Below are 17,485 nucleotides of genomic sequence, written 5' to 3'. Positions count from 1 at the left end.
GTAAGTGATGGCAAATGTCTACCAGACATCTCAAGATTACAACGATTCTACAGATGCATGGCTTTAGAACCTGTACCATCAAGAGTAATGAATTTCCTTCACTACAAAGGTCTAATCCAGGGGTCCTCAAACTACGGCCCGCAGGCCCGATACAGTCCCCCAGGGTCCTCAATCCACCCCCGGTATTTACAGACACCCCCCCGCCCCCCCCCCACCGGGGGTTGGGGGGGGAACCAAGCAGCTGCAGATGACTGCCTGCCACTTCATCTGCATGCCGGCCCCTGTTAAAAGTTTGAGGACCCCTGGCTCTAATCCTACAGGGTCCTTGAATGCGACCCTAATTAACTTGAGCTAGTTCTGGAAGACAGCACAGAAAAGAAAACAAGCATACAAGTAAAAAGAAGTTAAAATTTACATATCTAATTCTCATAGAAATGCTTTCTGATAATAATCTTTGGATGAAAGATGATTTAAAAAAAAAAGCACTAATATTTCTGATTTCTCATATTTAAAATTGTATTTATGTCTAGTAACACAATTTGAAAATGAAGTTTTCATTATTTTGCTTTTACATAAAAGATCTTTTTTCCCTTGTTACCAAAATGTAATTTTAAGCAGTGGTCGGTCTTACATGAAAGCCTTTCATTCTTGAACCAGAATAGCTAAATATCTCAACACACTACTTCACACTTAGATCGCACTATGAACACAGACCTATTTTAACAGCCAGTAGGTTTTCCTCAACAACAGTACTCACAATGTGCTTGGTACCTTTCAAATATCGAAACCTATCAACATCATCAAGTCTTTCACAATGACTCATTTTATTGCAAGTATTCAAACTACTTCTGATAAGAGATACTGTTCATTTTCCAGGTGCATTTTGTGCATGCTTACTGCCAGGTACAGATCTCAAACTCTTCACAAGTCTGTTCCATCTTAAATACAATATGAAGTAATGTATCAGCATGTAGAAAGGTTCTACAGAGGGATCTAGACAGGCTGCACCAATGGGCCAAAGGCAATTGTAGGAGGTTCAACAAGGCCCAGTGTCAAGTCTTGTACTTGGGTCACAACAACCCCATGCAATGCTACGAGCTTGGGGCAGAGCAGCTGGGGGGAAAGGGCCTGGGGGGACTGGTCGACAGCCCACTGGGCAAAAGCCAGCAGTGTGACCAGGTGGCCAAGAAGGCCAAGAGCATCCTGGCTTGTATCAGAGACAGTGTGGCCAGCAGGACAAGTGACATGATCGTCCCCCTGCACTGGGCACTGGTGAGGCCACCCCTTGAATCCTGTGTTCAGTTTTGGGCCCCTCACTGCAAAACGGATGTAGAGGTGCTGGAGCGTGTCCAGAGACGGGCAGTGAAGCTGGTGAAGGGTCTGGAGCACAAGTCTGATGAGGAGCAGCTGAGGGAACTGGGGGTGTTTAGCCTGGAGAAAAGGAGGCTCAGAGGGGACCTTATCACTCCTCACGACTACCTCAAAGGAGCTTGTGGTGAGGTGGGTGTCAGTCTCCTCTCCCAAGTAACGATCTAGGACAAGAGGAAACGGCTTCAAGTTGCACTAGGGTAGGTTTACACTGGATATTAGGAAAAACTTCTTCACTCAAAGGGTTGTCAAGCATTGGAACAGGCTGCCCAGGGAGGTGGCTGAGTCACCATCCCTGGATGTGGCACAGTGTAGATGTGGCACTTAGAGACATTGTTTAAGGAGACTTGACAGTGTCAGGTTTACTGCTGGACTCTATGATCTTAAAGGTCTTTTCCACCCTAAACGATTCTATGATAGACTAAGTACAAGCACAATGAACAACATTATTATACTGCCAGTAATACATATGATTCTACACATTCTATGAGGAAAGGCTGGAAATAACATATAATTCTACGAATTCTATGAGGAAAGGCTGTTTAGCCTGGAGAAGACTGAGAGGGGATCTCAACATCTACAAAATCTTAAGGGTGAGTGTCAAGAGGATGGGGCCAGCCTCTTTTCAGTGGCGCCCAACGACACAAGGGTCAATGGGCACAAATTGAAACACAAGAAGTTCCATGTGAACATAAGAAAAAACTGCTTTTCTTTGAGGGTGACAGAGCTGGAACAGGCTGCGGTATCTCCTTCTTTGGAGACATTCAAAACCCACCTGGATGCAATTCTATGCAACCTGCTCTAGGTGACCCTGCTTTAGCAGGGGACTGGACTAGATGGTCTCCAGAGGTCACTTCCAACACCAGCCATTCTGTGATTCTGAGAAGCAAACCTATACTTTTCATGTGCATTTTCACTGCACTCACCTCATGTGTACAGCCTTCAACAGTTTCCACAGCTTGCACCTTTACTTGAGGCATCAGGTCTGCCAGACTGAAAACACATGAGTTAGGATTGCCAAAAAGGTATTTAAAAAGCCTGTTTTCTTTAAAAATGTGAAAATGTTGAACTTCACCTCTACTTTAACTGCAATATTTAAAAAAAAGATGCACAAACATGAAATGAACAGCTGACAGAGGCTAATACCAGGACTAGTACTTGTAAGAGTTAAAATTTTGCTACTACGTAAATTTGAGTTAGCTCCTGTTTTGGGATTTGTAACATCTTAAAACTTGCACCATAAAACATCACTTATATAGCATTTGAAGTTTTCTGATTAATTCAACACACACCAAAGCAAAATTCAAGACCCATATTCTTGTTACTAGTCAGGCCACCCAATAACAGCAGCCTGAAGCATCCTGACCAGCTGCCTAAAGACAGGACGCCCCACTTTTCCTTACTAGTCCCTTCTCTCATGGCAACAAGAAGAGGCTAGCCTTTCACTGCATAAAATAGTGGATTTTTCTGACAATTTTAACATACTTAGTAAGGTACTGGGGGCAAGTATATGTTCTACTGAGACCACTAACACAGAAACAGACTTAAAATGTTGACTCAGGCTCTGTTTCACTTCTATACAGGTAGCCTGTGTTTACAGTATTCTGAGAAGTTGTCTCATGACATTCTCATAGAAAATCTTACCATGAACTTCAAGAAAAATTACCATGTAAGACCAAATGACAATCCAGACCAGAATTCTGGCAGAAGTCAATTACACATCACCCACAGAAAGTGTTAGAACATAGCAAGCACGTAATTTTTGTATTAAAGTTTTCCACATCTTGAGCTAGGAGGTACACATCTGCATTTGGCAGCTCTGGATGAACTTTTATTCCATGAACATTCCTAATAATTTTCTGAACCAACATAAACTTCCAAGTTCCCAAGAATCTCTTAAGATACACTCATCTGAAAAAGTGCCTGCATTGTCCCTTCAATCTGTTTCCAAAACCCCTCATAATACCTGTCATGAAATTCTGAAAAGAAAAGAGCAAGAGAAACGCAGGTCCCAAAGCACAGACATTCTGGCTTCCCTTCAGCTGCCTTATCTCCTCAGGTGTCAACATACACAAGCATACCCCCCTGTCTGTACTTAAGAATCCAAATATGCTGCAGTTATAACCTTACATGCCTCAAAAGTCTTGTTTCTGTCTCCTTGGCCAAATTATTCTTCCTGTATTGCAAGCCAATTATGTCTTTCAGTGGCGTGGTACACAGCCAGCCTGCGTCCTCCCATGTGCCTTACTGCTTATGCCTTGCTATATGCCTGAAATCAACATGATAGCTTTGACCAAGGACCACCAATCCATATGCAGCAACCACAAACACATTAACATTTCATACCGCAGCTGCCTATCTTTCCATAATATTTTAAACATACCCAGTGTTTGTTATTGCTGAACCTGTACTACTAGTATATCCTCACTTATATAAATAATGGAAAATCAATTTCATATGCGAATTCATCTTTAGATGAAAACACTGCAAAACTACTTACATCTACTCTACTCACAACTGGCATAACGCTATCCAGAATGTCTTGAAATTATTTCCTTACATATTAACCTAGGCACTTACTTAGCATCTTCTGATACAACATCCTCCAATTTTATCTTCTTTGCCAAAACAACATCTTCGGTACTACAGACCTCAGCCTCCCCTTTGGGCTTCCCTGTCGCAGCTACCGAAGATTTTTCCTCCAGTCGTTTTCTGCAACGTTAAGTACACAACAAATTGCCTCTTTTACGTATGTATTTGCAGGGAAAAAAAAATCAGGTGTTATACGGGCAACAGTGATCCCACTACATACAGGGCATAACCCACGGAACTTCAGCCACGAAAAACGTTGTGGGTTTTCAAACCACTTCCCGGGTGAGCATGCCTCAAGGTCCCCACGCTTCCCAATCGACCACAGCGCCCGGACCCGGGATCCCAGGACAGGGCGCCCCTTTAGGCTACACCGACTCCCCGGTCCCGAGAGGATTCAGTAGTTCAAACAAGCTGGCAGAAGCCGGACCCATCAGTGCGGCCCGAGCCTCAGCCGCCAGAGCGACCCGCCGCCCTGCTCCCCCGGCCAGCCACCGCGCCCTCACCCCGGTTTCCTGGCGCTCTCGGTGGCGCCCGTTTTGCTCTTCTTGGCCCCAGAGGCAGCCGCGGCGGTCGAGTCATCCTCAAACACGCTGAACAGCTCATCTCCAAATGCGTCCGCCATCTTCCCCGCCGGTCCCACAATGCCCGGCGCGGGACAGCCTCCCCTTGCCCCGCCGGATCCTTTCCGCCCCTACGCCGGCGCTGCACGCCGAAGAGAAACACAGCTCCCCACCACCTCCGAGCACCAGGAGTCCCACGCACGGCCTGGGCCCGGGCCCGATCCCGTTCCCGGCCTCACTGCACCAGCGCTGAGGCACCCTGTGCTTCCCGCCAGCCTACGCCCGCCCCGCGCAAGGCCCTCCCACAACCCCCTGCGGCCGGCGGTGGCCCTTGCCCCAGAACCCGCTTTCCGCGAAGCCTAGGAGGCCCGGCGGCGGCGGGATGGTCTCCCTCATGCGTTGACCAATGGGAGACGGAGGGCGGTGCCAAGCGGATGGCACCTGCCAATGGCGAGCGGCGGGCGGTGCCAACCGTGGTGCCCGGATTTCGAGGCCGGTAGCCATGGGCGGCCGCAACAAGAAGCAGCGGGCGGGCAGCGCGGCCCACACCGCCTCTGCCGCCACCGCCGCTGCCCGGGCGCGAGCCCGAGCCGCTGCTGAGGCTGGCGCTGCTGTCGCCGCCGCCGCGGAGGCGAGCAGCCGAGTGGCGCCGCGGCCGCCGCCCGCTTCCAAGGAGCCGCGTGTCAAGCAAGGTACCGGGCCTCGCGGCGTGAGGCGGCCCGGCCAGGGCGCCCCGGGGGCGGCCGTGCCGCGGGGAGGAGAGGCGCGGGGTGCAGGCGGCAGAGCGGCGCCCAGCTGGCCCGGAGCGTACGGAGGGCCAGTTTCGTTGGGGAGCCGCCGAGGGCGCGGCCTGCCTCTGCCGGGGGCCGGGCGCTGGGCGCTGCGGGAGGAGGCCTGCGAAAGGCTGGGCGCTGCTGACCGCCGGGAAGGGACCCTCATACCCCGTCGGCACGGCCTGGGTCAGGCCTGGATGTAGCCTGCCTGGCCTTCAGGGGTGTCCCTGAGCAGACGAGCCTTCTTGGCATTGAAGTGTTGAATTAGTTACAAAAAAACTGTCGTTAGAGTACTGGCAGTTCTTGTGGACAAAATGTTGGTGTGGCACTTTCCCAGAAATAAGCTGCTTCTGCTGGTGTTCCTTCCATATGTGCTCAAAACCAACGTAAGGTAGACTTGGGATAATATTTTTTTGCATGTGTCGTGAAAGAAGTCCATAGCAGTTCCAGGGCTGGAGGCACTTCAGCAGTGTTGGATGAGCTGAGGGTTGACTGTTCCGTGTGCAGCCTGTAAAACTGGTATTCTGCAGCACCGTGAGGTGTCTGGTTTCAGTGAACCAGCTTTGCCAGATGTACTGTTGTAAGGAACACCAGCTGTGGCTTAGGGTCTTCCTGAGCCAAATGCAGTGTTTTTTAAATGCCCTCCCAAACACAGGCTACACAAACAGCTGTGCTGTCTGCCCTTGGACTCCAGTAAACGTCCAATATCCACAGCTTTAGTGCAGACAGTTCCATTATGTAGCTATGCATTAGTAATAAACCTCAACAGTCTTCCTTGTTTTGAACCTGCCATTAAGTTCCCTGTTTGACAGTCCTTGTTCAGTGTTAAGAGAAACTGAGCCGTCAATCCCATTTCCTCTTACTGTGCTACCTGGGATTTTTAGTTTGTCTGCTAAGAATCACATACTTCTTCACTGTTCCTTGATCAGGAAGGGCCTGTCTGTACAGTTGATTATCCTTATTGTTGTTAGGTACCTGCATATTTCTGGCAAATTAGTATTCGTTTGCACTAGCCTGGACTATGTTATGTCTGCTTTAGCTACTGTAAAAAATGTTCTTGGTGTTCTGCTTATGTAATTGATGGTTATTTGCAATTTGCAGGTCCAAAAACTTACAGTTTTAGTTCAACAACAGATTCCAGTGCTGCTGCAAATCTAGATAGATCTGTTCTTAAGGTGAGTATCTTCTTTAGGTAAAACAACTTCGGTTTTCCTAGTAATAATTTAATAGTAAATATTTCTTATAGCTCTTCTTTAGTATTATGTTGTGGGTAAACTACATTTGTGTGTTAGATGTGGAGTGTCTTGAACTTATGTTTTGGGTTTTGAGTGAACTCTGAGAAATAGCTGTAACCTAACAGGGTAGAAGGTTGTCTGTATTTTTTTAAATGATGTATTGCATGCAGGGCTACTAAGAGTTATGTTTGGGCTTCTGCTGTGCATATGGATTCTTCTTCCTGTCAGAAGAAGAATACAGGGGTTTTTTTTACAAACTCAGTAACTACCAAAGTTTGGTTTGTGTTTTAGAAGTGTTAAAAATACTAGAATTACTAGTTTACTAAAATGATTTTTTTAAGCTGGATAGGGAGGACAGAGTATGACAGATTGTATCTTGATGATCAGATCATTCTATACCAGCTCTTGTAAGCAGAGGAGAAAGGCCTTGTTCTTTCTAGTAGAGTTTTTTTTATTATTTCCTTGCAGTATTTCTCTTGACATAGTAGATTTCCTTGAGGATGTAAATGGGCCTTCTCTGTAATAAGGAATGAATTCTTCCATTTCAAGTAAAGACATATAGCTTGCAGAAGTAGGAAGAAAGTGTCCCTGTTGTAAGAAATGTTTACTGCACTTAGAGAAAGCTGGAAAATCTGAGGTTTGAATGGCAGAGATATTTCTGCATTCTTATTTCCTTAGCCATGAAAAGCATTGATATATCACAAAAATTTGTAATGTTTTGCTTAGTGTCAACTAATTTTCTCTGTGCAGGTAATGATAAATGGTAATTTGGAGAAAAGGATTATTGATGTAATCAATGACCATAAAGCCCAAAATGATGACAAAGGAATGATTTCCAGAAGACTTACTGCTAAAAAACTACAGGTAGAGTTTAAAGTGTTGTTCTCTGACCATTGTTTATTTAGAACAAATTTCGTCTGTGTGCAGTTCAAACCAGTGTAGTATGCTTTCCAGCCGTTGCATTAATGACTAATCCAGTGGAATTTACAAGTATACTTATTATGAAAGATGCATCTTTATGCATTCAGTAACTAAAATTGGAGTCTTCAGACAGGATAGAGGAATAGAACTTAATATGAATGTATGTTGTGTTTTAACCCCAGCCAGCATCCAGGCCCCACACAGCCAATTGCTCACTCCCCCTTACCCAGAGGGATGGGAAAGACGGTCAGAAAGGAATGTAAAACTCAAGGGTTGAGATAAGAACAATTTAATGGGTAAAGCAGAAGCCACCCATGCAAGCAAAGCAAAGCAAGGAATTCCCGTGGGCAGGCAGGTGTTTGGCTGTTCCAGGAAAGCTGGGATCCATCACGTGTAACGGTTACTTGGGAAGAAAAACACCATAATGCCAAATGTCCCCCCTTTCCTCCTTCTTCCCCCAGTTTATATACTCAGCATGACGTCATAAGGCATGGAATACCTCTTTGCCTAGCTTGGGTCACCTGTCCTGGCTGTGTCTCACATTTGAGAACACACATTTTTTGGCTATGATGCGAGAACAATCTGTTGTTCTCACATCACAGCCAAAACACAGCACTCTACTAGGTACTAAGAAGAAAATTAACTCTATCCCAGCTGAAACCAGGACAATATATTATGTTTTTAGTTCCATAAAGCCGGAAAATTTTGGGTTTATCTTTCTAACTAGAAAATAAATATGTTCTGTATAAAGGCTGGGATGTAATTTGTTTATACATATGCATACATATTTACAATAAAAAAACTGTAAGATCTGTATGCAAAACAGGAGTTCCTACTCAGCCTTCTGATCTGTTAATATATGCTGTTTACCTCCATTTAATGTCAGTTACCTGGTATGTGGGAAGTAGTAGTTTACAAGCCTATGTTACCTTGCTAGATTGAAACCTAGTATTTTCTGACTTTTTTTATTTATAGGATGTATACATGGCTTTACAAAGATTTTCTTTTAAGACTGAGCACATTGAAGAAGCAATGAAAAATACACTTTTATATGGTGGTGATCTTCACTCTGCACTTGATTGGCTTTGTTTAAACCTTCCTGACAGTGAGTATGGTGGCAAAAAATTGACTTACTGTTTTTTGCCAAAGAGTAATAGGACACACTCTGGCATGGAAAGGCTTTGTAGGAGTAATTAAATATATTGTTTCAGTAAGATTGGTTGTCATCATGGTGTTCCTCTCCTAGATGCGCTGCTGGCTGGTTCTTGGGTATTTTTTTAGTGTATAAAGTTTTGTAGACCTCTTGTTCCTACTTATAGAGTGTTATGGAAGTCCCAAGCAAATACTGGCTTATCTAAATGCTGAAGCCTAATTTTATTTCAAGCATGTTGTCTTTATATGTTCCTCTGGTTGGCTCTCAACACACTGTAAAAGATCAGTAATTATTATTGACCTATTCTGTGACATGGGGTTTTTATTTTGAAGATGCTTTGCCTGAAGGTTTTAGCCAGCAGTTTGAAGAACAGCAACAGAAACCTAGAGCAAAATTTTCTTCTCCTGTGTCACAACGTGAACCTCCACCTCGCTTAGCAGATAACAAAAGGAAAGAAAATGTCTCTGCAACTAAGGTGATCTGAGAAATTAATTTGTATTTACTGGGGGGGAGAGAGAAAAAAAGTTTTCTAAAATACAGAGTTTGCATTGACTTACAACACTGATATGAAAAACTTCTGAAAATATGCTGTGCTTAATAACTGTCACCCATGTTATTTTAACCTCAGTAGAATGGTCATTTGGAGGTAACTTTTTTTTCACATGGAGTCTAGAAGGCTCTTGATAATTCATTTTTGTGTTAAAGCATAGCTTAATTTTCTGCTGGAAGGGGTTTGTTCTGTTTATTTCCGAATGGCATTTTTTACGTACTTGGATGGATTTAAGTTTGCCTGTGTACTTACAGTGGTTTGATTTCTGTGGTTATTGAATCTTAAACCTAGAAACTGGACAGATTTCTTGCAAATTGTATTTGGGTTTTTTTTTCTTACAGCAGTTATAATTGTTCAGGTGTTAAGATCTATGTAAGTGTATCATGAGATGTTTACGCCAGTTGGAGAAGTTTGCTCCATGGTTTCGTGTGTTATTTAAGTCATATTACTTAGGAGGTTTTATGTATGTATATATAATCTTAAGCAACGGTTCCTCAATGCTGACAGAGAAAGGCATTGCTGTTTTCACTTACTGTTATAATTACTTTTAATTTTCATTGCTCTTCCTAGGAGACTGATGTGGAGAAGGAGAAAGAAACTAGTGTGAAGGAATGGATTTTACGATATGCTGAGCAACAGAGTGATGAAGAGAAGAATGAATCTGTAAAAGAGACAGATGAAGAAAAGTTTGACCCAGTAAGACAAAATAATGTTTCATGGAAGTATTTCAAAAACTAATAAGTCTGGTACATCTGCAAGTGATGGATCTCTTTTCTTAAAAATTGGGGGTTGAATACTACTTTTATGTTACTTTTTAATTTTACATTTGTAGGCTACTGAAGTTGTAATATAGTAAAACTTTTCATTTCCAAAGTTGTTTATTCTCTCACTTTTTTTTTTTGTATTGCGTTCAATATACTGAATGCATTGTGCTGGAACAAAAATTCTTGAAATGCATTTCAGATTAGAAAGTGACTGTCAAATTCTAGAGGTTTTGACTATTAATTACATAAAAACGAGTTGTTCCTACTTTGTGTAAGCTTGTTGTAGAGGACAAAAAATACCCACTTCTTTATTATGAATTTCTTTACAACTGACAAGCATACAATATTCCACTTATAATTAATAATTCTGTTTGAAATAGAATGAGAGGTATGTACATCTGGCTGCCAAGCTTTCAGAAACAAAAGACCAAGCAAGCATCTCCAAGCAAGACAAGGACAAGCAAGGCCAGAAGGTAGCGCAGGAGAAAATAAGAAGAATTCAGCAAGGTAGAGTTATGCAAATTATCTGTGTTTTTATTTCATGGCCTGCATATTTGTTAGGCAAGTAACTCTGAGTTAAATTGAAATGATTTAATAATTTTTTACACCACTGTGTGAATTGCATGCTTTCCTGAATCTACCCTTTACATGTGGATCAAATTCTAATAAGTAACATTTCACTGTTTCTGGTTTTGGGTGCTCAGTGTGAGTTAATATGATTGATCTTTTTTTTAAAGAATAAATGCTCAGCAGTTGATAAGTGTAAGTGGTATTGTCTCTGTGACAGAAATGGCACTACTTGAAGAACATCCAGTATTTAATCCTGCTGTAAAGATATCAAACCAACAACAAAAAGAAAAGAAGAAACCTCCTTCATCTCAGCCTCAAGAAGGCACTTTGAATTTGAGCTTGCTTGAAAAACCTGATGGTGCTGCAAAGGAAGGGAAAGGTGTGTTGGAAATAATACAGTACAAGCTTGAAGTGTACCGCAAATTTCCAGTATTAGTTCTTGTTTTTCTAGGTTATCTTGCACTGCAGTGCTGAGTCATCAAGCTCTGATTGTGGGAGAGGCAGGGGGACTACTTCACTAACCAAGTTGTCTCTAAAGGATCTGTATTTGTTTTAGCAGGTGACGTTGAAAACTATTTTTGCCATACTGTCATGTCTAAAATTTTTATTATTTTTAATTGTAGGACTAGTTACTGTTTCCATTGTCACCCTCTCATCTCTTTAAACTATTTTCATTGTAAACCTTCAAACAGTTACTAATAACCAAACCAGTGAAAGTTCTTGAATCATTGGGTTATCAAAGACAGCAAACAAAATACTGTAATTTCCTGCTAGATATGTTTATGGGAAAAGCAGGAAATTCTGTCATGTATCAGTACAAGTATTTCTGCAAAACATTTCAGAAAATACTGTGCTTTAGTAAAAATACATTGTGAAGAAAAGGTAATAACATTCTCTGCTATCCAAGGAATGTAAAATAAATATGGGGAGACTTAAAATGTCTTTCTGCTCTTGTAGTGAAAAAGAAAGAACCACTAGATGTAAGAAATTTTGATTACAGTGCTCGAAGCTGGACTGGTAAATCTCCAAAACAATTTTTGATTGACTGGTGCAGGAAGAATTTTCCCAAAAGCCCAAATCCTGCTTTTGAAAAAGTTCCAGTTGGAAAATATTGGAAATGTAGGTAGGTATTTCCTATAAACTTTTTATTTTCCTTTTAGTTCATTTAAAAATAAAAATGCTGACTACTTCTGTCTTGTCATGTTGATCCAGTTTTTTATGACTATAGTGCATTTAACAGTTTTGGGTTTTGTTTTTGGTTTGGTTTTTTTTATTCCAGTAGGGACGTATTTCATTCTGTGTAGCTCTGAAAAGTAATGCTTAGACTGGACACAAAAATAAGGTTCTAGTGCATGATTGATTTTTGATTCTGTACTGCTGAAAGAAAGGTTCTGAAGCAAGCTTGTGAGATAAATTTGGACAATTAACTTAGGGTAATTGCATTCAAAGTAATATATTAAATCACAGGTTTTAAGCATATGAATACCGAAAACCCTTTGTGGATTGTTTAAAAGACAGTGGAAGTTAGAAATTTGTATGAATGTTACTGTAAGTTTGTAACCAAAACAGTGCAGTATCTGTGACTTTTAAATTTATTCTAGAAAATGGGTCTGTAAGATAGTGGTATGTATTAGAGTATTAAATATAAATAAAGTAGACATGGCATTACAAATGAGTTACGCTTATTGAAAGAACCAATTAAAAGAAGCTGTTGTCTTGTGAATTAAAAGCTAGTAATATACTGTCCCCCTAAGAATATGAGAAACTTGGCTGCTGGTCTGACTGACATAATCTGTTAAACATCTGTTTCCATCTCAGTAGGTCATTAACTGTTATCTCAATCTATGCTAGGTAGTTAGACACACACAAACAAGTATTTAGTCCTTCTTCCAAAGCAACTAGCCTTAATGGTGATCTATATATGTATAATTACTTCTGCTTTGAAGAAAATGATAAAGCTCAAGACTGGGAAGAAGAAACAACCACCCACAAATTCACTTTTGGAATCTGCTGCTAGAGATTTTCTGCTATTCAGTCAAAATTTGTTTGCTGTTTCTGTTTACAAAATGCTATAAGTTTATTTAGCTTATTTTCTCTATTGGAGTTTCACTGTTTAAGTTTTAAACAAAAACCATAACAGATGTGGTGTTATATAGGTAACAAAAATTAAGAGAAATGCCTATATGAATTTCTCTTTAAGGGTCAGGATTATGAAATCGTCAGATGATGTAATGGCAATGTGTCCTACAATTGTAACAGAAGATAGTATGCAAGCACAACATCTAGCTGCTACTTTGGCACTCTACCATTTAACCAAAGGACAAGTAAGATTTTCACCAACATTACTGTTCTTAGCTTGGAATGTGTTTCTGCACTTGTTCATTGTATCTGTAGTTACTTCATTAAACTGTGTTTAGAATGTGTTTCCCATTAAATTGTTAGCTTCTATTATATATTCATTTGCTTTTATCTGTAATTATGCCTATGTGTTGCAGCACACTGGGAGGAAACTTTCTGATAGTAAAATTGTTCTTGCAGTGTTGTAAAGAATGCAAGACATTCTTTTTTGACAATGTATATAAAGACAATGTTTTTTTGACATATTAATGTTTTCATAGTTTCTGTATATAGAAATAGCTCCCTATTTCATGTTTTGTTACATTTCTTCCCACTCAGATTCATTTATGAATAAAATCAGTGATACTACTAAGTAGTACATAAAGTAATTTTTTTTTTTTCTGCTTTTTCTGCCTGAAGTCAGTTCATCAGTTACTGCCTCCTACCTACAGAGATGTCTGGCTAGAATGGAGGGATATTGAAAAGAAAAAGGAAGAAGAAAACAAGATAGAAACGAACAAACCTCGTGATAACTTTATTGCTAGATTATTAAACAAACTCAAACAACAACAGCAACTGCAGTCTGAAAACCAGCCAAAAGTATCTGAGGGTCCTGAGGATTCCTGGGAAGACTTAGTTTCTGATGAGGACTTCAGCAGTCTCTCCCTTGAGACCTCAGGCACAGATAATTTGGAACCTTCAAGGGTTTTGTTCAAAAAGCTGCAAAGTTCCTCCAGATACCAGAGGCTTCTGAAAGAGAGACAGGAGTTACCTGTGTTTAAGCACAGATACTCAATTGTAGAAACTCTTAAAAAACATAGAGTAGTTGTTGTGGCTGGTGAAACAGGCAGTGGGAAGAGTACCCAGGTGCCCCATTTCCTGTTAGAAGACTTGTTGCTAAATGAAGGATCAAATAAATGTAACATTGTTTGTACACAACCCCGAAGAATCTCGGCAGTGAGTCTGGCAACCAGGGTTTGTGAAGAGCTAGGCTGTGAATCCGGACCAGGAGGAAAAGTAAGATGTGTCTGAATTCCTTCTTCTACTCTTGATCAGATACAGGGGGATGGATTGTTGGTACAAAGTGAAAGCATCATTTCTTATACAACCAAATACTTAGATGTTACTTTCCCTTGAAAAAGGCTACTTGCTATGCTAGCTGTTTCTTAATTGTCACCAGTGAACCTCTGGATATCTATGTACAATGTCTAAAATCTTCAGAGTGGTTAAGAGCAAGAGTTTCATAATGGGGGTGGTCAAATATTGGAGCAGACTGGCCAGACACTCTGGAATCCCTGTCATTAGGGATGGAGAAAACTCATCTGATATAAGGCAACCTGGTCTGATCTTGAGTGAGGCCCTGCTTTGAGAGGCCCCTTCCAACATGTTACTTTATTTGAAGAAAACCAAGGACCTGTATGTTTTATGGTCGTCAGTCTGTGCAAAAATACTTTTGTTTGAGGACTGTGAAGAATAGAGTTCTAGAGAAGCTTTGTAGATTTTGGTGTATCTTTCCTTTCTTAACAAAGGAAAGTACATGTATGAAAAAAGTGTCGTAGTCATTCACCATACTATTTAATTAGGGACTTGTGCAGTGACCGAATCCAACAGTGATTAAATTTTGCTTAGTTTTTAATATCTCTAGCTTATATACTATTTATGTTATTCCTGTATTTTTAATATCTCTTTTAAAGAATTCTCTATGTGGATATCAAATTCGTATGGAATCAAGAACAGGAGAAGCCACCAGACTGCTCTACTGTACAACAGGTGTCCTGCTTCGGAAACTTCAGGAAGATGGTCATCTTTCAAGTATATCTCATGTTATTGTAGATGAGGTTATCAGCTCTGACTATTTTGCAGAAATTACAGTTTTTTCTGGGCCTTGACTTGTACTAAAGCCTTACTATAGATTTTTTTTATTTCTAGGTACATGAGAGAAGTGTCCAATCTGATTTCTTGCTAGTTATTCTGAAGGAGATCTTGCATAAGCGTTCAGACTTGCATCTGATTTTAATGAGTGCTACTGTAGACAGTGAGAAGTTTTCCAGCTATTTCTCTCACTGTCCCATTTTAAGGATCTCGGGGAGAAGTTACCCTGTTGAGGTAGGCAAATGTTCCTTTGATTATGCAAAACACTTAGATGCATATATACACTGTTTGCCTGGTTAGTGTCTCTAGGAAATACACCTCTTATGTATTTTTGATAAGAAAAAGAGTGATATCTTAAATGCATTTCAAGGACTTGTAACCCTTCTCCTTTTTGAAAATATAGAATAGCTTCAGTGCTTTGAAGTACAGCGTCATGCTGGTTTTTTTGATGGATATATATTTGGTTATCAATCTGTCAGTGATAGTTTCATTTTTATATATTCAACCTAGTAGAAAGGAAAGCATTTAAGTCCCCTCCACCCCTGCTGCAACTTTGTCATTACACTTTTATATGTGTTTCTCATGCATGTTAGTGTAGGCTATGGTAAAGATAATGTTAGTGATCAAGTGGAGAGAGAGGCCCATTAACAAACTCATAGCAGCTCTAGGTGTAGGTTTTAAGAAATTGTAAGAAAGACTAAGTTGAAATTTGCAAGATCTGTTACAGCATTAAAAGAGAAGGGCATGCACTGTCCAGCTTTGTGTGAAAGCTTTAAAAAACAAGAAAGGTGCTGATGAAATTTTGACATGCCTGTATTTCTTCTGTAAATTTTCACTAAAGATTTTCCATGTTGAAGATATAATTGAAGCAACTGGCTACGTTCTGGAGAAAGACTCAGAATATTGTCAAAAGTTCTTGGAGGAGGAGGAGGAAGTAACAGTAAATGTTACTAGCAAAGGAGGAGGCACTATGAAGTATCAGGTAAAATAGGCATTTCTAGTTTTGTCTTGGAAATCTTGATTTTATTTTTCTTTTTAAATTACCACTTTAGTTCCTTTTATTAAATGTGATTGGATTATATAGTATCCAGTAGTCTGTCAGATGGTAAGACAGACATGATGGCCTCCAACAGTGGAAAACAAATAGTTATTAACACTGCACCCATACCTTTCTCTGCAACTCTTTTATAGCTGTCTGGGTTTTGCTGTACTTGTTGTTGTCTTGTACAGATTTCTAGCTCTAGATCTTTGAGCAGCAGCAAGGGAAAGAATTCTCCTAGGTAGTGAACCTAACAGCAGAAGAGGCAAGGTCATACCCTTCTTAGCTAAAAAACTCTGAAGATCCTCCAACTTGCCATGCCAAATGAGATGATTGACATGAGATTATGTAGAGCTTTTTAGTTTAACAGCTGTGGTTAATCCTGTAGGTACTCTGCAGTGACAGCTGTATGTGCTTCTGGATCAGAATTCTTGAAGAGAACAGTATGTGAATGCCAACTTGGACTGTTCATCTAAACTGTATATGTTTTGGAGATACCTGTCCACTCTGACTTGTTCTCTCAAAGTATCTTGAAGGACCATTTAGCTTTGTGTGACCAAATGCTGATGCATATTTTTAACAATATGATGTCATGTGCTCTGCTGATTTCGTTAGATTTTTTTTAACCCTAGAGTGGTAGTTACCCCATACATCACAACAGCATCCTGTAGTTGAAGCCTAAGCTCTCTCCTGAGGGCTCATCCATCTTTGTGGTTTGTTTCTGTTGAGCCTTCAGTACAGAAGGATATGTGGTGGCAAGCTTCTTTGTAGTGCATTGATTAACAATGAAATAATTTACAGTAGTGCTGCTTAATATAGAAGCCTTATGCTAAGTATTTACCTGTAGGGCATTTATAAACAATTTACATGTCTGTATGTTCTGCTAACTGTCCCTTCCTCCTTCTTTCTTCCCATTCCGAAACACTGCAGGAGTTGCCACCTAATTCACTCAACTTTCATTGCAATCATCATTCTAGAAGGTTGAGGTGAGGGAGAGGAGAAAGTGGAGACTGGTTTCTTATACCCCAACATAATTTTGAAAGAAGAGTAGCCACCCTTTTACCCCATTTTGAATTGATGCTAGTTGGGTGTCCGATGTGGACTTGGGAACTGTTTTCATTTGTAAAACAAACTGTATGGTACTGTTTGCACAGACTTCTAATTTTTATTCTTTCCTCTTCAGTCTTAGATTTTGTTTAATAGTAACAGGTGCCTATACACAGGTTATGTAGGTGGCTGTGATTTGATCTCACAGCGATTTTGGTGGGAAGTTAATTAAATGTCTCCTATCTCAAACTCTGTTTTAAGAAGCCTAAATGAAGTGAATGACAAATTGACTTTTTGCTGTGTTAACTTCTTTTAAAACACTGAGAATATTTATTTTTTCCCTACTCTTTTTGTGTTGGCGCTTTTTTTCGTTTGTTTGTTTGTTTGTTTAGGAATATGTCCCAGTCCAGTCTGGATCTAGTAAGAATTTGGCTCCTTACTATGGAAACTATAGCAGTCGTACGCAGCAGGCTATTGTCTACATGAACCCTTACAAGATCAACCTTGAACTTATTTTGGAGTTGCTTGCATACTTAGGTACAGTCTACTTCTCAAGTACTTTATATACTTGTTTATATACTTGGAGCTGTCCTTTGGACTTACTTTCCAGTGCTTCTACTGGAGTACTTGATTTCATTCTTATGTGAAACATCCTACAAAGCACTTGCTGCAGGGGCCAGAATTAGTTCCTGTTTTCAAGTGAA

At 40.6% G+C, this 17,485-nt stretch overlaps 2 protein-coding genes across 3 annotated transcripts in view; one reads left to right on the top strand and one right to left on the bottom strand.

Annotated features, from left to right (window-relative positions):
* MTREX (Mtr4 exosome RNA helicase) overlaps nucleotides 1-4,794 on the bottom strand; it is a 50,071-nt gene extending 45,277 nt beyond the window's left edge. The window contains exons 1-3 of the mRNA XM_080373100.1: nucleotides 4,464-4,794; nucleotides 3,949-4,080; nucleotides 2,295-2,361 (exon numbers count right to left, since the gene is read on the bottom strand). Coding sequence (XP_080229226.1) covers nucleotides 2,295-2,361; nucleotides 3,949-4,080; nucleotides 4,464-4,582 — 318 coding nt within the window. The 5' untranslated portion in view covers nucleotides 4,583-4,794. The remainder of the gene's footprint in view (nucleotides 1-2,294; nucleotides 2,362-3,948; nucleotides 4,081-4,463) is intronic.
* Nucleotides 4,795-4,826: 32 nt separating this feature from the next.
* DHX29 (DExH-box helicase 29) overlaps nucleotides 4,827-17,485 on the top strand; it is a 29,722-nt gene continuing 17,063 nt past the window's right edge. For both annotated transcript variants that reach the window (XM_080373098.1, XM_080373099.1), the window contains exons 1-15: nucleotides 4,827-5,212; nucleotides 6,395-6,468; nucleotides 7,279-7,392; nucleotides 8,425-8,554; nucleotides 8,935-9,077; nucleotides 9,723-9,848; nucleotides 10,297-10,423; nucleotides 10,704-10,865; nucleotides 11,444-11,609; nucleotides 12,687-12,810; nucleotides 13,244-13,840; nucleotides 14,518-14,661; nucleotides 14,753-14,929; nucleotides 15,537-15,677; nucleotides 17,174-17,318. In XM_080373098.1, the coding sequence (XP_080229224.1) occupies nucleotides 4,927-5,212; nucleotides 6,395-6,468; nucleotides 7,279-7,392; nucleotides 8,425-8,554; nucleotides 8,935-9,077; nucleotides 9,723-9,848; nucleotides 10,297-10,423; nucleotides 10,704-10,865; nucleotides 11,444-11,609; nucleotides 12,687-12,810; nucleotides 13,244-13,840; nucleotides 14,518-14,661; nucleotides 14,753-14,929; nucleotides 15,537-15,677; nucleotides 17,174-17,318 (2,656 nt within the window). In that variant the 5' untranslated portion in view covers nucleotides 4,827-4,926. The remainder of the gene's footprint in view (nucleotides 5,213-6,394; nucleotides 6,469-7,278; nucleotides 7,393-8,424; nucleotides 8,555-8,934; nucleotides 9,078-9,722; nucleotides 9,849-10,296; nucleotides 10,424-10,703; nucleotides 10,866-11,443; nucleotides 11,610-12,686; nucleotides 12,811-13,243; nucleotides 13,841-14,517; nucleotides 14,662-14,752; nucleotides 14,930-15,536; nucleotides 15,678-17,173; nucleotides 17,319-17,485) is intronic.

This window comes from Falco punctatus (assembly GCF_963210335.1).
Source record: "Falco punctatus genome assembly, chromosome: Z".
Lineage (NCBI taxonomy): Eukaryota > Metazoa > Chordata > Aves > Falconiformes > Falconidae > Falco > Falco punctatus.
This window is presented reverse-complemented; position numbering and strand designations above follow the sequence as displayed.